The sequence below is a fragment of the Ochotona curzoniae genome, unplaced genomic scaffold (assembly GCF_017591425.1).
Source record: "Ochotona curzoniae isolate NIBS_2020 unplaced genomic scaffold, NIBS_Ocur_1.0 contig_4148, whole genome shotgun sequence".
Classification (NCBI taxonomy): domain Eukaryota; kingdom Metazoa; phylum Chordata; class Mammalia; order Lagomorpha; family Ochotonidae; genus Ochotona; species Ochotona curzoniae.
The window spans coordinates 4,902,282-4,924,321 of record NW_024466146.1 but is presented as its reverse complement, the minus strand read 5'-3'; the positions used below and the strand labels follow the sequence as shown (position 1 = coordinate 4,924,321).

Genomic DNA, 22,040 nt, shown 5'->3' with positions numbered 1-22,040 from the left:
AAGCGGTGGATTTCCAATCTCAGTGTGTTTCTCCTGTGATGCAAGGTATTGCAATTGTCTGTGGTAAATGTGCTCTTTGCACCATCCCCTTAGATCTTGGAAGCAAGTAGAGCCAGTGTAATCATGTTAATGGTCCTGCTGCTGCCATGAGTGACAATGCCTTTGACTCTGACCCAGGGATTTCCTCTTGTGTAATAATGATGAAATGGTCATAAGCTAAATTTTCAGATTAAAAGCAGGGTAAATTCATTCCCAGCCCCAGTAACTTACAGTATAAGATACTTGCAAGTTTGCATTAGTTGTAACAGTTGTGAAGTTTTCCCAAATCACTAGCTTTTTAGAGCAAGTGAATGCTAGTGATGTCATTTGTCTTTTTACTATTGTTCCTAGGAAATAAAAATTTTCAGAATAAGTAAACCTATGCCATCTACTAAAGTACCTTACAGTGATGTTTGAAACCCCTCGAGGGGGCTATAATTCAGCACTGAAACCTGGAAAAATCCATGTAGAACATTGTAAGTAAGCCGATTGACTGAGTTTCTTTCTGTTTGACCATTCTCATCTTTAGATGAGAATTAAACTTGGTAGATTTGAGCCCAAATTATCTTTAAAAATAGCCTTGAAAACAAAAACATAGTTATATTGAGACCTACAATGTGTGCCACTCAGAATAGCTTCTTGAATTTCTTCTTAAAGCAATGCAGAGTAACATTCTTTCCTTTCCTTTCTAAGTTCACCACTGATGAAGCCCAACCATTCTCTCCTGGCAAAATCACAATTGTAGAGTTGACATTTTTATGTAAAGAGCTGTTCTTTGATTTATTAAACCCTATTGCCCTTGACGTTTTCCTTTCTGACCCTTATCATTCACACACTAACAAAACATGAACAAATAAAGAGAACAAAGGAAGGCAATAAAAAGGGTAACAACCAAGGAGTGTATTATGACTATGACCAACAAGGAAACTTGGAAATGGGTGACTGAACACTCAAGAAGACCCTGTCAGCTGGTCACAGTTATATTTGTTCGGAGCTTGACAAGTGCTTAACACCATTTCAAGATGTCAGATAGAGGTACAGTGCAAATAATAGTCATAGATGCTACTTTAAGATCACTTGCAATTTAATAGATCGGAGTGCAATTAAATCCACATATATCCCTAAATATACAGTCTGGCTTAGGCTTACTTCCACGTGCTCCTTATGTGTGTGTTGTGTGTGTGTGTGTGTGTGTTTCATGGCTGTAACATTTATTCACAAATCTTACAGTGAATAAATCTCTCCCCCCAAAGTGGGATTCACCAGTGGCTATTCGCCTTGTGTGTGGCTGCTACTCTCAGTTTCACCCACAGGAAGATAAACCCCAAACAGGAAAGGCCTGTGCCTACATGTTAATCATTAAAACCTCACAGCCTAGCAAAGCACACTGAACAGTCTCAAATGTGTTTTACAAATAAGTTAAATAAATAACTAATCACCACTACATGTAGTGATCGTGTAACTTAACTTCTGAATTCTGCTTCTAATTCATTAGCACAAAATTAAGTAAAAACTTGGCTTAAGGACATAAGAAATATTTTCAAAGAATTTACATGAAAAAAAAATTCCCACACCACAAGGGAGGAAATCTATTCCTGTATCATTTTACTTACTGAATACTGAGATCATCAATCAGAGAAAACTATTAGAACACAAAAGGCTCTATCAGAATCTCATGAGGTGATCTTTAATCAGATTTTAAGAGCAGTGGGGTCCCACTGGTAGTCAGTCATTTCAAGAGTCTGTATAAGCAGAAAATAGTTTTAGTTGAATTATTTGCTGCACAACTTAGTATGCCTTCCTCCCAATAATGTCTATGTCCCTGGGCTTGAGCTGCGCTGGTAGGAGACACTTAGAGAAGAGCAGGGAAGGGCACCAGCAGGAACAGCAGCATAGGGAGGAATGCTACCTTCTCTGCACTGTTTGAGAGACAATATTTTGCATACATGTCATCCAGGATTGAGAGCACAGCCTCCATGGTCTCTTCACAAGTGGGCTGGATCTGAGTTTCTGGCAGAACGAACCCATACGTGCCATTGTCCCTCAGCTCAAATGTGTATGAGAAAGGGATCCCAATATCTCGGGCCCAATCTCTTGAAGATCCTGATGAGGAATCTGCAAAGGAAAACATTGAGGAATAAGTAGAAATGGCAGCATTTCTGAAAGAGTTCAATGAATAAAGGTCCAGCCAGTAAACAGACTGTAAAATTAGGGTCATGTATGTACCTGTCTGTTCTCACTTGTTTGTAAGCACTTTCAGGACAGTGGTTATACCTTATTCAGCCTCTCAACCTCCCACCCCCATACCTACTACTATGACTGGCACATACAAAAGTTTACTTAAGTTTCTCAGCAGAATAAAAGGTCAGGCAGCCTAATACTGCAAGTCAAGAATGAATTGTCTTACATAAAGTAACAGAAACAAAATGACAAACCCATGAAATATTCTTCATGGGTTCATGGAAGGTGGAAGAGGTGATGGTTGGGAATTGGGGGAAGCAGGGCATTCTCTTTTCATTCAATTATTTTCTTTCCAATTAACTAAACAGATCCCACCCTGCTTTCATCTTTCCCAAATCATCTTTCTTCCTGATTTGGGCCTTTGAGTAATGTATCAAGTAACCAAAGTCATTGGACAATGTCCTTCCTGTTAAATTCTGGATCTTCCAATGTTCCACTTCATTTTATCTCAAGCTAAGGGAAGTTTTTACTAATTTTCTGTCCTTTTATCTCATTCCCTATCCTTGGAGAACATAATGACACATTTGGAAAGACCTCCTTTTATAACTGGTCATTTTGATTTGTGTACCTCCTTGTTGATCTCAGGAGCTCTTTTCTTCTTTTTCTGTCCACTCACCATCCAACCTCCTCTCAACTTAGGTAACCATTGAAGAGGGAAAGAAACTTACATAAAATATCTGCACTTGATCCAACTCTATAATTGGTTCCATGCTTTGCTTTCAATGCATTTGCTGCCTTCTGTCCAACTTGAATCTGTAGGTGGAAATATGGAGACAGTTATCTAGTATTACAAATAAACTCTGCAATCCATGGGATTGGCATTTTGTTCACTGCCATCTCTAGAGCTTCAGCTCATATTTCTGACTTCCCATTGAAAAATCTACAACTAAAGAACCTGCTGGTACCTCCAATTCAGCACAACTCTCATTTCATTCCATTCTCTTCCATTAATAAGGATGTGATGACATTTGTGTTTCTGATCTTGCATGTTCCCATAAACATACATGGAAAATCCCATAGGCATCTCTGACTCCACCCTCCCTCCCAGTTGCATTGCCAGCATCATAACCCTTTTTCAGACTTACTGTCTCTTAATGGATTTGTTACATCTCTTAATAAGCTTCCTTTTCTCTCTGATTCTTAACCTAATTGATTCCACTTGGCATGAAGGTGGGTTTTTGTGGACTGTGGCTATGATCACAAGTCTACTGAAAAGCCTTGAGTAATCCCTGTTTGTTCACTGAGTTAAGTACCTAGCTTTTAAGATCTCTTCAATAGGGACCTAACCCACTTTTTCAAACAAAGTCAAATTCAATGCTGTTTTCTGCACAGCCACTGAAAGCATAGTCAAACTCAAATTTCTTCCTGTTTCACAGACACAATTCATATACTAAGCTATGGCTAGTGATTCTTCAATGGGATCCTTATATTTAATCTCGGATGTTTTAAAATCTTCCTAACTTCAAAGGGATTTCTCAAATGCCAGATTTTTCCTGAGAACTTACCTTACTCCAACTGGATCTATTTGAGTCTCCCATAGTCCTTTGTTCATGTCTGTCTTAGGACTCTGTTCCTATACTTCTTACACATGTATTTGGTACTGACCTCTTACCTAGTTGTAAACATCTGCCCTATACCTACTTCATTGTCATCTTTCAAAATGTGATATCTCTCAAAACTAAATGGTTTTTAGTATCTCATCTTTGTGCTCTGAAAATCCTTTCCTGAGATCAGATTCACAAAGAAGCCAAAGTCTGTTGGCTGTGCTTACTGGTTGGGTGAATCTTGTTGCACAACTCAACCAAAAGACCCTCCAAGTATCCGCCATGTAAGGTTTCCCATTGCTACAGACTACCAACCAGTTGATACACACTGCTTTCTCTTAGATTGTGAACAAGCAATATCCAAATGCTCTTGCTGCTTCCCTCCTCCACCAAAATCCACTACTTTGGGGGATGGTTTGGTTATACTTGCAAGTTTATCAGTGGGGGTCCTTACTCTCAACTTATGACAGGCCTAGTTTTAGTCCCTGTTTACCCCTTACTAACTCTGCACTATCTCATTGAATCCTAAGATGTGATAGTGTTTGGGCACCATTGAGACATGCCTGGTGAAATGTAGAAGAAAGACTACAAAAGGCAGTGAGTGGTGGGGGGCATCTGTAGTAGTTGTAGGTTACATCCTGCATGTACCTAGGACTTTTACTACATGGATACAAATTGAAAATGTCATTCAATTGAATCATTTTCAAGTATTTTGCCTTCTTTCCACTTATACCTAAGGACTGTGTCTTTGATTATATTCTCTGTCTCTCATCTCTCTCTAACTCTCCCTAAAAAGAGAATTTGTTTCTGTCTCAGTGCTTGAGTTTCTACTGTCCAGAACTGAGATCATTGGTAGGAAAGGCCTAAAGTATGAGGGATACAATTAGTTGACTCATTTGCACTGGAAATAAGCACAAGAATTTTTATGAAAAAGGGGAAATTTATAAGAGGGAGCAAGAGAGTCAGAAAGGGGAATTCTGGATAGGGGAGTTTTGATGAGAAAATGAGAGCAAGGCATGGAAAGGATTCAAGTAGCTAGCTCTGATGAAATCAGGAGCAAGAGGCTCAAGCAAAACCCTTCTGTAACTAACCAAGTCCGTTTCCTTATGAAGTTCTGTTAGTTTCTGTTAGAGATACAAATTGGTTTGACTATGTCCTTAACTCCCATGTGTTTCTTGGAATGAAGCTCCTGGCTCACTGGTCCGTGGAGGGCCTTCTCTTTTGCATGGAAAGCATGGATCAGATCCAGACTACACTTTCCATCCTGGTGATTCCTTGCATTTTCTTTCCTGTAGTTCACGTCTAGACAATGATTTTTTTAAATATATTTTTATTTTGAATTCTGAATTATGTGATACAATTTTGTATAGGCTAGGATTCTCCCTCAAACTTCCACCCCCTGACAGATTTTCTCTGTTTTACTACAATAGTGTAGTCCTTTATAAGGAATCATAATTCTATTAGTCTCTTATTTAAGTGTGCTCCGACATTGTTGGTACAGACAATGTCAGGCAGTCCAGCGTCCCATTTAGACAATGATTTTTTATTTCCATTGCTAGCCTTTACTTATTTTCCCCAAAATGTGACTTTGGAGTTGGTAACAACCCTCCAAGTTGTTCTTCTTTTGTGAAAAACTTTGGATTAAATTTTTTTTTTTAATTTTCCACTAACAATTAGGAAGTAGACAAGCATAAGTACACTTAGGACTGAGTCAGTATTGTGTATTGATTTAGGTATTTCTGAGTTGACAAAGTAGAAATCCCCTTGACTTCTAACTTCAACTTCTGCCTCTGGAGGTGGAATTTCTGAATGGAACTCTCTCCTTACGAAACTGTACTACAAGGTCATACAGAACCAATCACTGTCACCCTTTCTCACTAAACAAAGGGACAGTTTGCATATCATATACCAAATTGCTTGGGACTGGAAGTATTCCAGATTTTGAAAATTTGCAAATCTTGGAATATGTTCGCAAACATAAGCAGGCATCTTGGGGATGGGACTGAAATCTAAATGTAAAATTAATTTATGTTTCATACACACCATGTACACATAGCCTGATGCTAATTTTATCCAGCATGCTTAGTGCACCTGTGTTTTGACTGTGATCCATCACATGAGGTCATGTGTGGAACTTTCACTTGTAGCTTCATGTTGTCACTGAAAAAGTCCTAGATTTAGATTGAATATATGCAATCAGAATTTCCTAATCAAAAATTGTTAAAATTGCTTTCCAGCAGTAGTCACTATGAACTGCTAATTTCTGCTAAAGACCTCTAGCCTATTTACCAAGCCTTTCACTGAGTCCAGAAATTTCCCTGTAGGCACAAATTTACATTAAGATAAAAAGAGTTTGATTAAGGCCCTGGCATGAGTTTGATACCAGAAAATGGGGTAGGAAGATCATATTTGGAATGACATAAAGTTTATGCAGAAACAGTTCAAATGGAAAGAATTCAAGCATGTAAAGCATTAGTATTCTTACTGCTTTTCTAATTTCCAGAGCTGTTTAGGAAGCGGCTATATATAGTTATGTTTCCTCTACACAGTGATTGCCAAGTTGTCTATCATGTAGTATAATATTTATCATGATTTCTGAAAGGTTTTGGTTTTGTAAATACACAGAGATTGATTACTCATCTGTTGTGGTTGTAAATAGTAGTAGAAATGGAAATCTCCCCAGAACAATTAACTTGATTCTGTGATGTGTGCTCTCTATTGAAGCTTATCCCCAAGAATCTAGAAATACTGCTAAGTAATTTCAATAGGTTGACATGTGCTGGTGAAGTTTTTACAATGTCACTTTATTGAAAAATCTTGGAGATGAATGTTTATGCTAAGTTTTCAGCATCTGAGACTAAGCAACACAGAATTGAAGCCTTTTTTCATTCTCAGCTAGGTTTCACAATTTCAACACCTGTTATGAAGGATTCTCTAGAAATTACAGTTCTAAGAATCCTTTCAGTAGTGTCAAATGCTGTTGTGCCCAAACCCTTCTACCCTTCTTGCTTAATCTGACCTGTGGCAATAGTGCTATCTCAGTTTTGAATACATAGGTTGGAAAATGATCAGGAGGTATCTTTTTTCCTGAATCTAAAAGAAAATGAAGTTCCCAGGAAAAATAGAGGGATATGCCAGTGTTGGTTGAAGACTCCTTCTATCCTTGACAGATTCTACTGCAGATGGAGAATTCTTTCCCATCAAAGATCAGTAATGGCCTCTGCTTAAGGGTGTCCTTGTTGTTTTTACAGTTTGAGAAATTGGAACTCTACAACAAATGTCATGGACTGGGATTAGAGATGGTTTTGGGGTTACTTGCTTGAGATATCTGCCTCTGCAGATTTCTTTATCTAAGAAATAAAGACCCCAAAGCTCACAAATAGAGGGCGCAGTGGATTATTGACTGGGAATCATCTAGAAGGTGCAGGTCCTGTCTGATTTGAGAAATGTGGTATGAGGTGGTAGGATGGGTATGTGGCCCCTGGAGTCCGAAACCATGGCTTTTTTTCCAGGTGCCACTATTTCCTACCTACAAGAGTTCTAAAAATACAATTAACTCAATGTGCCAGTTTCTACCACCCCAAAGCAAGGTTATTTGGTCATAATGGCCAAAGTAGATCAGCTCTATGAAATCCCACTGTAAACTATAAGGACCTAGGCAAATGTTAGCCATTTCCAAACCTTGTAACAGGATCATACAATACAAGTTTTCCTGGACCAAGAAAAGGAAAAGTAATTCTAAGAAAGGTACTTGAGTTGGGTTTACATGTTTGACAGTTGGGGAAAGGACTTTTTCCAGGAAAAATCAGTAGTGGTGTCCTTTTGGCATCCAGGCTTTGTGTTTTATGGGCCCTGCTAAAGAACAAAAATAACAGGAATTTTAATACATCCTATGTCCACCAGGTCTTTATGAACTTAATACTAGGGTATTCATCCCTATCTGCCCTAGTACATACATAAAATATGACAGTACTTTCTAAAAACATAAACAGGGCTGGTGTGCTGGCATAGCAAATCCATCCTTTGCTTGAGACACCAGTATTCCACGTGGTTGCCAATTCTAGCCCTGACTGCTCTATTGGGTATACAGCTCCCTGCTAATAGCCTGGGAAAGTTGTAGAGGATGGAAAGACCTTGGGTTCCTGCACCAACATGGGAGACCCCCGAAAAAGCCCATGGCTCTTGGCTTCTGACCAACTCAGTTCTGGTCATTGAGGCCATTTGGGGAGTGAATCAGTGGATGCAATCTCTCTCTCTCTGTCTCAATCCAACTTTCAAGTAAAAATGAACATTATTTTTTAAAAAATAGGATGAACAGAAAGTAATGCATTTAGTAAGAATGAATAAGTTGGAATTTTTGTGACCTATTTATATGTATATTAAATAGTGCTGTCACTATGGTAAAGCAATGTTATAATTTTTTAAAAGGCACAGCTTCCATATGATCAAACAACTCCAGTTCATTCATTTTTCTGTTTCTCTAGTGTTCCACATCCAAAGTCACAACCAACCACAGATAGTAAATGTTAGGGGAAGACTTTTCTTCCAGTCATTACACCTTAAAATTTGGAATAACAAATACATACATAGAATTTACATTGTATTAGACCTTATAAGTAATCTAGAGATGATTTGAAATATATGAAAATATGTTTTTGTAAATTATGATCAAATACTATGTCCATTTACATAAGGGAACAGCTGTAGACTCTGGTATTCTCAGGGTTCCTAGGACCAATTCCCACAGGATACCAGGGGGTGCATATATATACAAAAGAATTGAATCAGAGTCCTGAAGAAAGATTTTCACATCTATATTCATAGTGGCATAGCAGTAATCAAATATAGAAGCAACCCAAGTTGCTTGTTAGTGGATGAGTGCATGAATAGAATATGGCCTCCACATACAATGGTCTGCTGTTCAGCCCTCAAAAGGAAAGAGATTCTGATATACACCACCACATGGGTGAATCCTGGGGATATTACTCCAGTAAAGCAAGGCATCCATAAAAAGACAACTGCCATGTAATTCCAAAAGCATATGAGATATCGAAAGTAACTACATTCATATAAATAGGAAATAAATTGGTGGTTGTCAAGGGTAGGGGCATAGTGTAAAATCAGCAGACGTTAATGTGCCTATAGTTTCAATTGCACATGATGAGAAAATTTTTATTTTTGATTACGTAAGAAAGTGAAATACCGAACTGTACCTTTGAAAATGGTTTAGATGGTGGATTAGATGATATGTGTTTTTTACAATTCTTTTTTTTAATAAAAAGTTAGAAATGCTGTAGTGATTCTTAATGTAACCCGTAGTTGATTTTTCCAAAGGTTCACAAAAGAGAAAAGAGCCCAGCCCGGTTTCAGTTGTTCCAGCCTCCAGGGCCTTGGTGAACACAGCTTTGGAGGATAATATGTATCTCAGATCATGCAAAACACTGTTTCTTTGCCTTAGCTCACACTGCCTGGGCACTTCCCCCCGCAAATATTGTAGGAAGAGTTTAGAAGAAAACAGGGCATTGTGTTGAGCAGAGAAGAGAGCAGATATTATTTAGCTGTGTTATTTCAGATATGCCATATTCCACAACAGCTGGCAGATCTCTTTAAAGTATGGTTTAAAAGCTGTAATTGCTGAATGGAGCTGCGAGAGAATTTACAGAAATGAAAGCACATTCCTGCAGATTATTAACATAATCATCTCATTTATATTACAGACGAATACCTAAGATGTCTCCCTACTTGACACTTTATGGAGCAGGTAGTTAATTAACGTAGGTAAAGCAGCATTTAACCCGAAGCCTTCCAGTAGGCACCTGGCAAAGAACAAAAAGCAGGAAGAAGAAACTAAAGATGAGTAAAGGGGTATGTGTGCTGGAACCAACCCTTAGAAATGGAAATCAGTAAAGGGAAGGCAGAGATCCTACCGCAGTTTTTCTTTAAGCCATGTGCTATGAACTTACCAGTTCTTCATAGTTGTTTGGCTTATTGGTGGTATAGGCATACGGCAAGAGAATGTACTGCCCATAAGAGTGTATGGTCAGGAAACACACAATGTCCTTCTGGCTCTCCACAAAACTGGCGACAGCTTTAGTCTCTGGTTCAGACATTGGACCTGTCCCACAGAATGTTAAATCTTGGCAGTTTTTAGATGCACCAATACCTAGAATATTCAGGAAACCATAAAGAAAGCTTTAGGATCTCAATTTAGAAATGGCTGAAAGTACGAATTCTTCCCTGCTCAGAGAATCCATGGCTGCCATCTGGGCTCACGCTTGGTGGGCTACTTGAGCCCGTTTAACTTAGTGAATTCCAACACACTCTGAAGGACAGTATTTTAAGAATGAACTCTGGGAGGTAGTAAAATGATGTTAAAGATTTAGGAAAATCAGGGCTGGTTTTGTGATGTTGTAACACAGAAGATAAAACTACCACCTGCCAGGAAAACATCCCAAATGGGCTCCAATTCACATCTTGGTTACCTCACGTCTTGTACAACTCCAAGCTAACAGTCTAGGAAAATTAGCAGAATATGACACAAGTGTTTTTGGCTCCTGCCATCCTTAAGGGAAGCTTGGATGATTCCCCTGGTTCCAGGCTTCAGCTGCATCCATCCATCCCTGGCTGTTGAGGCTGTTGGGGCTGTTGGGACTGCTGTGTGTGCGTCTTTGGGGGCAACCAGCAGAAAATCCCCCCGTGTTTCTCCCCCTCTATATATATAACTCTTTCAAATTATAAATAAATAAATAAATAGGCAATTCTCTTTTAAAACGTTTGGAAGCATATTCTATGGTTACATGTCCCTGGAAGGAGTGACATGGCATTTCAATAATCCAGTGCTTAATTAAGCCTGTGGGGGCTCTGAGACAAGCAGTTCAGTTCAGTTGTGAAATTCCTAAGTCTGGCTCCACCAATCATAGTGGCCTATACTGTTCTTTCAGTGTTTTACTTGCTTAAGCATCATTGGAGCTATTTTACAAGGACCTAAAGCAATTTGACCTCCTCACTTCCAGCAACAAGGATCATCAGTTGAGCATCATACAGTTGAGTATGCCAGGTAATGTTTTCTGTTCCCTTCTAGTTAGAATCTCCATTATCACTGAATTCTCACAACACCTATTGACAAGATAGCTCACACACATTTCAAAGAAAAGTAAAGCATGAAGATGAAGCCATTTTTTCCAAAACCACAGAGCTGCCATGTCTGAATTGTAACCCTTGCCATCTTGGTAGTAGCAGTGCTCTTCGTTCCTGCTTCTACTTCCAATTCATTGACCATTTTAGGATTTGGAAGCATGAAATGTCTAAGGCATGTGCTTTGTTTACGCCCCCTGTGCAGCTATAAAACAATCTGTGTGTATTTGTTTTACCTTTCTTTATGATACTATGTATCTATAGCTTTAAACAAAATTTTATATATTTTTTTAAATATATATTTTGATTAGAAAGGTGATTTACAGAGAGAAGAGACAAAGACTTTTCACCTTCTGGTTCACTCCTCAAATGACCACAATGGCCAGAGCTGAGCTGATCAGAAGCCAGCATCCAGGAGCTTTCTCCAGATATCCCGTATGAGTGCAGGGTCCTAAGGCTTTGGGATAGCCTCCACTGCTTTTCTAGATGCATTAGCAGGAAGCTGGATAGAAAGTGGGGCAGCGGAGTCACAAACTGGCGCCCACATGGGATGCTGATGCTTGCAGGTGGAGGGTTAGTGTGCTGAGCCATTGTGCCAGCTCTGATATATTTCAAATACTTGTATGTGACAATACTTCAGAAAGTTCATGGAAAATATAGTCCAATGATAAGCCTATTTTGGTGTGTTATTCTTCTGAACATTTTGAGGTTTCCTTGTTTTCACACTAATTCACTTTGTCATTGTTTACCCAGCTCTTTTGAAGACAGCCTGCGGTCAAATGCTGATAGCTCTTCACTATATAGACAGTATCATCCCTTTGAGGAAATGATACTTGTTCAGGAGGCCCAAAAGCAGAGTGAAAATAGATGCTTACTTCAAAAATTTTGCTTTTAGTAACTCACTTTTTTTTTTAATGGACACTATTTTTGTCCATTTACTTACTTACTAAACATATACTTACTACACCAGGAGGCATTGAAATTTCTATTGAGATCAGACCCAAAACATGTTCCGTTATCATGTGGTGAACGAGATTTCCTCCAAAGACGATCCTGTAACAGAGGAGCCCAACGAAATTACCATTCTGACGTTTCATAAGTCACAGTATTAGTTGGGAGAGGTGGTCCTTAAACATGAAAGATGTTCTGGAAGAAACCGCCTTTTATGTGATAAATGCTGCTGTATAAAACTTTTAGTTTCGTAGACAGGCTAGTAAGCCTAATAACCGGGACGGACATCTGTGCACATTCAACCAAACACACGAAAACACACGGTGGGGTTGAAGGGGAGGCAGTGCGGTGTCTTCCTCTTGAGCGGATCAGCAGTACCCATAGGTGCATTCTGCTTGCTCAGAGCCAGCTGCAGGGTCAGGGTGCGGGTCGGAGAAACACAGATGAAAGGAAAATAGCCTGACAGATGGGGAAGAATCATTCCAGTTGTATCAGAGATGATCTTCCCACATATCTAAATGCTGAAGATGAATGAGTTGAGATGGAGATATTGACAAGTTTCACCACAAAATCTCATACACCATGCTGGAAAAACCGCTCTAGGGAGGAGAAACTGCATGAAGGGCCTGTGGGGGAGCATTGGAGGAGGAGAGGAATGAATATTCAACACACAGGGACTCTTTCTTCTAGAGTGATGCACCTTAAAAACACATAAAGAGAAAGCTGCCTAGGGCATTAAACGACTTTATGTTTGTCCCCTTGTGATTGAATGCCTTGAAAAGTGCAGGCTGGCTTAGTGATTACATGCCCTTTTTTTTATGTCCTCATGCTTCACAACTGACTTGAGGCAGACACTGGGTGCTGTCTTTAACTTGATAGCAATAGAATTTTAACTAGGTAGCAGGAAATCTAGAAGCATTAAGAAGATGGAGAAGAAAGAAAGACCTTATTGTAAAAATTGATCATATATTTAAAACAAGGAAAAACCTAGGCTGACTTCAACTTCCAAAGGGCTTTCATATCCTCAATCTGAAAGTTGACTGTAGCTATTTACATAACAGATGTTGAACAGACAGTATTTCATATTAAAGGCATAATGGTGGATTATTTCTTTCCATGGGTAAATATTTTTTATAGCCAGCCTTCATAACTTCAGGAGAATGAACCTAATTGGAGCTTGGTTTGACCAGGGCATCCAAGGACCCCTCACTGTACTCACAGTGGTCCACGAGTAGATATAACCGTCTATGTTGAGAACAGGAAGCACATAGAAGTCCAGGCCCTTGAGAAGCCTGCTCATCCTTGAGTCATCCTGATAATTTTGTAGGATCTGAAAAGTTAAGAGGGAAATATTTGGAGTAATCCTCTCCTAATTTTCTACCAATTTCAACTTCATCATAAGAGGTAACTACACCTCACACCTCCAACTATGCCTCAGCTGTCATAGCTTTCATAGTTGTGGTTCTCAAACTTCATCACACATCAGTATCACCAGGAGGACCCAGTTCACACAGATCGCCTTTGCTCTGCACGCCCCCCACCTCATTAGTGCTCCCCCTGCCACAAGGTCCAAGTTCCCATTATTGCTGATGCTGTCATCCCAGGGACCATACTCCAAGAACTATTCTGTAGGGATTGTTAATGTTTAGAATTTTTAAAAGATTAACCAGAAAGGTGCGTCATTGTTAAAGACTTCTTAATTCCTCAAGGGAAGGCTATAGCCAACTCATAAAAATTCACCATGCTACGTATTTTCTTATGTTAAGTCTCTTACCCACCCAACAGACTCACAGAGTGGTTATTTCCTATGCCTTCCACAGATGAAAAACTAGAGAATCCCAAGTAAGAAAACTTGGCCAACGCTTTTAGAAACAGACAGACTTGTGTTTAAAATCACCGCTGATACCAAAGAGGTCTTCTATATTAGAAAGTTTCTACCCTCCAATAAAGGTGATTTCTGAATGGGAAGAGAGCAGAATATTAGCACCGGTTCCAGGGAAGCTGTATGGTGATTCCATTTCACCCAAGGAGGAACATTGGCTTGTAAAGACTTGTGTTCCTAATCCATAACTTGAAAATGACTTCCATTCAAGGGAACCAAAAAGAGATGACAGATATTTTATGGGCTGGCTTACCATTAAGAGGATGATCAAGACACTTACTTCTTTCACAAACCATTGACAAAAAGCTGGAGCAATCCATTCCCTGGCATGAATTCCACAGTCCATCCAAATGCTCTTCTTGGGGTTACTGGATGGTTGACTTATCTGGGGATGTGGGGATGGCAATCCATGATCAATTACCAATCATTCTTATGTGAAAATATCAGTTTTTGTATTTACTTCCTTAAAGGGCTCTTTTCTCACTTTGTGATCTCAAAGAGGTAAGGGTATACTGATGCAGTCAGCTACAACATAACATGTTGCCCCACTGATTCTCCTGCCAGTGACCTTGGTGGTGTTTAAGGAGCACTGACACCCTGTGGCAACCACCTGAAGACTGGTCTTCCTTATACTTTACATTATTCCTTAACTAGGAGTATAAACACCAAGTCACAAGAGAAGAGGGTAAATCTGTAAAAAGCTTATAAAGCCTTTACACATAGAATTCTTCAGAGCATAAAGTACACAAGAATCACAGATATTTAAAAATGAATCCCATTCTTCACTTTAACTTGGATCCATGAGTCAGTCCAAATATGTGGTATGTTGCAATACATACTACAGTCTTCTTCCCGCACAGATGACCCTGTTCTGTCTAGTTCTTTGTCTTCTCTCCCCATCCCACTTATGTCTCTTGAATATTTGTGCAGGTCCATTCCAACAAAGGAGATCTCTATCAGAGTTGTGGGCATAAAGGAATTACTGCAGCAATTGTGGGTTCTTTTTGGTGGAGAAGAGGCTGTGAACACATACTGATTTCATAGTCCCATCTGTTTTGGAGTTGGTGATGGCCTAGACCAGTGTTCATTTGAAAGCCATTGAGAGCTGTACTGAAAAAGACGCTCTCCCCTTCCCATGTGAACCTTAAACTTTGAGATAAATGCTGCCCTAGATCAATCATAGTTTTAAAAATTGTCCCTTTAACCTTACCTAGTTCTCATTACTACAAGAACAATCCCTAATCTCTTAATTTTTTCCTTGTAGTTACCTTCTTAGGAATATATATGTATTAATTTTTATTTCCTTCTTTTTGTACTCCTTCTATTATTTATAATATAACAGGAGCAAGGAATGTTTAGATGTGTTTTTAGCTGACTTTGCTTGGATTTTGGCACACTACTTAAAATCAAGTAGACAGAGACCCCACGCTTAATATATCAGCCAATCATTCATTTAATCCCTGGATAAAATAAGCTTTCTGAGCCAATTAATTTTTTGTAGTTGTCAATAACTCAAATATTGAGCTGTACTCTGAAATGAACATATATACACTAAACAGGGACAGGGCAGTGGACTAAGTAATGCTTGTTCTCTGTGCAAGACTAACGTGATTTTTAAAGAGTGATCCTGGACAGGCAGTGTCAGTAGCACACGGGAACTTGCAAGAAGTGTGTTAAAATGCCTGTATCCCACATTGGAGTACCTACATTCCCCAGTCAGCTCCAGCCCTTGACCCCCAACCTCCCTTAAAGCAGACCCAGGGAGCAGCAGTGATGGGGTTTCTGCTACTGAAATGGGAGAAATTATGTTCCTTGCACCCCCGTGGGAGGCTTGGATGGAGTTGCACACTCCCAACTTCAGCCTCACTCTGCCTCTACTATTGAGAGCATTGCTGAGTGAATTAGTAGATGGAGGCGGACTCTTTCCAATATAAATAATTTTGTATTAAAAAAAAATCAGATTAAAGCAGATTACTTGCCCCAGCCTTGGGGTTTCTGACTCAGTAGATCAGCAGTAGGGCATGAGAATGGGCATGTCTAACAAGTTTCTAGGGGCTGCTTCACCCCAATGGAAGCTACTGGTTTGGTGCAGGACCGTCAACTCTGGCTTCACGTTAGGGTCACCTGGGGAGCTTTCAAAGCATCTGAAACAATTAAAGCCCTGTCTCTGTAGGCAGTGTCCAAACATCAGGACTACATGAGAATTCCCGAGGTGATTTTAATGTTCAGCCAGGTTAGAAAAATCCCTGTTTTGGGAGTCTAGAAGTCCTGGGCTTGTGGAAAAGTAGTTATTTGATTACTTATTCCATTGACATGCAAAAGAGGAAAAAGTACCTGAAAATCTGCTTTTTTCCTCTGTGAATGCCACTATCTGGCTTTGTAACAATGAAGAAGCCAGCTCACTCCCCTGGGTCTTTGTTTCTGCAACCATAAGTTGAAGGAGTCAAAAATGAAAGCTTCTGTGGTTTTTAAACCTTTTATTGGAGGGGTCAGCATTGTGGATCAGTTGGTTAAGCAGCCATCTGTGATGCTGGCATCCCATACATGCACAGTTCAAGCCCAAGCTGTACCACTTCTGATCCAGCTTCCTGTTAATAGCCTGGAAAAGCTGTGTGCCGCTGGGCGACCTGAGGGACTTCACCAGGACCTTTGAGCTCAGGCCGCCCAGGCTCTTCCGCAGGGAGCCACGCGTCCTGGCTATAGGTACCCATGCAGGTAAAAAAAATAATAGTAACTTCGAGGATGGGGTGGCCCCAAAAGCCCGCTGAGCATCCCTCCCCTGCAAGAGCCAGTGTGCTCAGCTGTACACACCTGCGCTGATTAGGAAAGCCTACAAGCAGGGGATCCTGAATGCCCAACGCAAGCGCCTCTCCCCCAAGGCAGCCACATGGCCTGGCTACAGGCACCCATGTGGGTCAAAAATATAATAATAATTTCCTGGATGAGGTGGTCCCTGAAGCTTGCTGAGCATCCCTCCCTCCCTTGGAGCACCTGGGAAAGCACTGAAGATGGTCCAATTGGGTCTCTGACCCTATACAGAAAGACTAGGATGAAGCTCCTAGCATTGGCCTGCCTCAGCTCTGGTCGCTGTGGCCATTTGTGGAGTGAACTGGTTTATGGAAGATCCCTCTATCCAATTCTAATAACTAAATAAGTCTCTCTCTAAAAACAAACAAACAAAACAGGACAAGTCTCTTTAGAAAAGAAATTTTACAAAACAAGCAAAAATGCAAAATTGCAGTGTAAAATGAACAGGTTTTGGCTGAAGGTTGACAATCGACCACTGCCATTTCTAGATCTTACACTCATGACCACACCCAGTCATCCAATTTTCTACTCCAGAACTTGATTCCTCAAGATTTTTACATTTTAATTTCAAGAACCCAGTTTGGAAGAGAAAAAGTGAAGTCTTTCTGTACTGGCTCTTTTAGCCTTTTCCATGTTTCTGACTGACATGTTGAGTAGTAGACAGAGAGCCACAGATTGGGGGAAGGAGGCTTTCTTTTCCCACATGATAATTCCGAGCCTTCTCACTCACCTTCAGGTAATACATGGGTCGACTTTCATAGGTCATTCCTAGGAGGTGCTGTGTCACCATGTCTGTGTACCTCTCACCTATCTGGTGCATCCACTGATAGATCTGAAACAGTCAGGGAATATTAGATATCAATAGGAAGATTCTTGGCCCAGCTCTGATTAAGATAACTTTTTGTTTGCTAATATATTGAACTCTGAACTCTTTGCTTGAGATTGTGATTGCTGTGTACTAAAGAAAACAGAAAACTAAAGCAATGATAGATCTCCTTCCTTTCATTTTCTTTTCTTTAATAATCTGCTCTACCACCAAGCCTTAGGGCATTTGGTTCAACTTTATAAATAAAAATATAAACATTTTAGTAATGCAACAATCATACTTCGGAAACAATGTGCAACAACACATGTGTCACATGGCCACCGAATTTAGCTTTCACGCAGCACACAATCATGCCAGAGAAAGTTCAGTTCAGTCTTAGTTTGCAAGTTCTTCTGTCTTTATGGGTTGCAACAAGATCTTCTGCTGATATCCATGTTCTAACATTAGGAAAAATTTGGACTTTTACTTTCCAGAAAATGCAAGCATAAATTTGTAAATGAAGCCCAGATTAATTGTTGCTGGTCAACTGTGTAGACCTGAGTAAATTCTGATTGAAGTACACATCTTGCACCAGGCTTGGAAAGTCTTACTTCTTGTCCTAGAAGTCCACAACTTAGGGTTCTCTCAGAATGAATTCAGTAAGGACATTTTATCAACATGTGGCAGAATGACTCTCACACTCAATTTCCAAACAGTTTATATCCCTGAATGATAGCATTCACTAATTGTGGAATAGTTAATTTTGGATAACAAATACACTACTTAAAATTTTCAAAATTGTAGTTGATACTCAATATAAGGCATCCATAAATGAGATGTACTATTGTAACAACAATACTTGGTATTTTCAGTTCAATTTGTTGACTTTATATATGTGTCCTGTGTGCATCTATAACATGCTTAGTTCAAGAGACCTGGAGACCTGATTATGCTAAGATGCCTAAAGTCTTGAATGAGAGGCTAATAAGAGTTTGTAGCGGCAATATCTGTGACATATTCATTGCTTAATCAATAATAATATAGTTTTGCATTTGCTTTCATAACAGTGCTGCAAGACAAATACTACTTTTCCTATTCCACAAATGAGGAAACAGGACCTGTGGGATGTTCTTTTCTGTTTTTGTATTATTCGTTTTCTTTTTTGTTCCATGTCACCAGATTTTGTAGTTTGGTTGATAGTGGCAGTGGTGATGCTGATGCTTGGGAATTCCTTGAATTCAGTGTACAGGCGAATAATTCCAGAATTGAAGACTTTTCAGCCCATCAGTATTAACAATGAACCATTGGTCAACACCAACCTTCTCCCATTTGTTTTTGATTACCTCTGTCATGGAGTGATATTTGTCATAGGAATAGTTCTCCAGAGTCTTCCATGAACTCACTGGCTTGTCCACATCCTCTTGCCCATCTTGTGGTACAAATCTGAACAGGGAAGAAGGTAGGTTGATAAAAAAACAAACAAAAACAGTAGAAAGCAGTGTGCACAAAATTTGGACAGCACAAATTTAGGTAAAGAATATTATTCTAGCCTTTCAGATAGGCTAAGATAATTCAATATGACATTGTAGATTTAAAAAGAAACTTTGAAATTTGTAAAAGAATAATAGCTAAGATTTATTGAACTGAAACTCATTTGACATATGCAGTGTCTAAGCAATTTAAGTCTCATTTTACTTCTAAAACTGACATAGGTACACGTATTTTTTCAGAAATGAGGAAGCTGTGTCATACAGAAAGTGTTATTGCATTTAAACCCTGACACTCTGACCAAAGGGCTTGTGATATTAACCATGGAGCTAAGTGTAATAGTGAGAACTGATTGTTAAGCAAGAAGTTGGCTTTTTAAAAATATCATTTTTTAATGGCTTTGGGTTTACAGGAAAACTAAGGGGAAAGTTCCCATGAGATGCCCTCATCTGCCCAACCCTTAAACACAGCCCTCCTGACAACAGACACCCCTCTTACAATAATGATACATTCATTACAACCAATGAACCCACGTGGATACATCATCCAAATCCATAGTTCACAGTGCGCGTATTCTTAGAGTTGTATATTCTGTGTGTTTGGAACAATTCTCGATGACACAAATCTACCATTAGAGTATTATATTGACTAGCTTTATGGCCATAAATATCCTCAAAATAAATAAGTAAGTGAAAATAAAATAAATAAATACCAATTCATCCTTCTCTCTATCTCACTGCTAGCAGCTACTTAAAATTTTACTGTTTCCATCATTTCACCTTTTCAAGAATTATATAATGCGTTTCCTTCCAGATTGGCTACTTTTAACAATGTGCATCAAGTTTCCACCATGTTCTACCATGTCTTGATCATTCATCTCTTTATTAGTGTTGTGTAATGTTCTATTCACCATAGTATATCACCTATTGATGCAACATAGGACATTTTGGAAGCTACAAATAGTTAAAAACTTTCCAACTAGTTGCAAACATCCATGTGTAGCTTTTGGTGTGGACATATTTTTAATTCATTTGGGTAAGTATTAAAAAGTTGAATTGCTGCGTCATGTAGGAAAAGTGTGTTTAATTTTGCATCACATTGTCAACGGTTTTCCAGAATAATTGTGCCATCTTGTACCCCTTTCCTCACTTTGTCATCAGCCTTTGGTGTTGCCAGTGTTTCAGCTTTTGGTCCTCTTAATAGGTATGCAATGTTACATCATTATTGTTTTCATTCAAAATTCCCTGGAAACAGATAGTGTAAAACGTTTCATATGCTGACGTATCTATCTCTTTATTTGTTGTTGTTATTATTATTATTATTATTATTGCTGAGCATTCTGTTCAAGTATTTTGCACACTCATGAATCAGGTTGTTTTATTATTGTGGAGTTTTAAGAGCTTAAATAACTCTTCATATAAGGTATATTTTAGGTAATAGCCTCGGATGTGTATTTTCTAAGTATGCTATCTTGGTTCATGCCTGGTCTTTTCATTTTCTTGACTTGTTTTCACAGAGTACAAGTTAATAAAGCTCAGTTTATCAGTTATATGTGGATTATCCTTTGTATATTGTGTCTTAAAAATCATCACCATACTCAATGCCATCGAGCTTTTCTTCCAAGATATCTCCTTGAGTTTTATGGTTTTGGACTTTGCATTTAGAACTATGATATGCTTTAAGATAATATTTGTGAAGGGTACAATGTCTGGGTCTAAATTCACCATTTTTTGGTCCATGAATGTATATTTGTTGAAATCACTCTAGTTTCTGTTTGACAGGTTTTTCCCTCATTTTACTATCTTGGTTCTTTTGTCAAAGATTATTTAATTACATCTAGGTGAGTTAATTTCTTAGCTTTCTGTTTTCTTTCATTGGTCTGTTTGGCTATTTATTTGCTGACACTAGACTGTCTTGATTTCTTTAGCTTCATATTAAGTATTGAAATTAGGAAGTGTCAGTTTCCTGACTTTATTCTTCTACTTCCAAATAATAGCTATCCTGGGTCTTTTGTTTCTCCATAGAAACTTTAGAATCAATTTGTTTTTAATCAGAGAGGTTTTACTAGGATTTTAATTATAATTGTGCTGAATCCATTGAAAAGTTTTGTGAGGAACTGACATCCCAGCAATGTTGAGTCAGTCTGTAAAAATAGACTATCTCCATTTAGTCTTTTTTTTTTTTTTAAATATGGTATCCTATGGGATCCCAGCACTTGGAGGTGGAGGATGAGCCAGGTGAGTCATTGTGCAGCCCCCAGTTCTTCTTTTATCTTTCATTAGGATTTTGGTTTTCCCTATATAGATCCTTCATTCTGTGTGTGAGAATATAAATAGCGACATGCCTTATATTTAAAATGCCACCTGTGGCACTTGGCTTTGGATAGACTCAGCTATGGGTGTTGCCACCATGTGGGTAGTGAATCAGCAGATGCAAGATACCACTTTCTCTCCAGCTCTCTGTAAATCTGCCTTTTAAATAAAATTATAAATAAATATTTGTTAAGAGAGTAGATCTTCCATCTGCTAGATAAAAAAGAGAATACATTGTTTGCAAGAAAGAAAAAACAAAAAACTTGTTTATTGCTAGTACACAGAAAATGGAATGACTTTAATATGTTCATCTTATATCTTATAACATTACTGTAATTATTAGTTCCAGGAGATTTTGTTGATTATATTTTTATGTACATAATCATGTCATCTGCAAACTTTAAAGGTCATTTTTATTTCTTATTGACCAATTTCTATACTTATGATTCCCGTTTCCTGTTCTATTATACTAGCTAATCCTTCCAATACAAGGTTGAAAAGCAGTAGTGAAGACAGACATTCTTACCTTGACTGAGAGGGAATATTTCTAAGTTCTCACCATTAAGTAGATGTTAGCTACTGATTTTTTGGAGCTATTCTTTACCAAGTTGAAGCAGCATTCTTCATTTTTTAAAATCATATGTGAGTCTTGGATTTTGTCAAACATGTTTACTATTTATTGGCATAATCATCTGGCTTTTCTTGCGATGGATAACATTAACTGATTTTTGAATGCTCAAGCAGCTTTGCATAGCTGGGATAAACCTCACTTGGTCATGATGCATTATAGCCTTTTCGTATGTATTTTGGTGGATTTGCTTTGCTAGTATTTTGTT

General features: G+C 38.7%; 1 protein-coding gene across 1 annotated transcript in view; it reads right to left on the bottom strand.

The window, feature by feature from the left end:
• Positions 1-1,891: 1,891 nt before the first annotated feature.
• CPO (carboxypeptidase O) overlaps positions 1,892-22,040 on the bottom strand; it is a 59,927-nt gene continuing 39,778 nt past the window's right edge. Inside the window, exons 2-9 of the mRNA XM_040984392.1 lie at positions 18,748-18,847; positions 17,330-17,431; positions 14,072-14,176; positions 13,129-13,239; positions 11,921-12,011; positions 9,788-9,987; positions 2,949-3,033; positions 1,892-2,154 (exon numbers count right to left, since the gene is read on the bottom strand). Of these exons, the coding sequence (XP_040840326.1) occupies positions 1,892-2,154; positions 2,949-3,033; positions 9,788-9,987; positions 11,921-12,011; positions 13,129-13,239; positions 14,072-14,176; positions 17,330-17,431; positions 18,748-18,847 (1,057 nt within the window). The remainder of the gene's footprint in view (positions 2,155-2,948; positions 3,034-9,787; positions 9,988-11,920; positions 12,012-13,128; positions 13,240-14,071; positions 14,177-17,329; positions 17,432-18,747; positions 18,848-22,040) is intronic.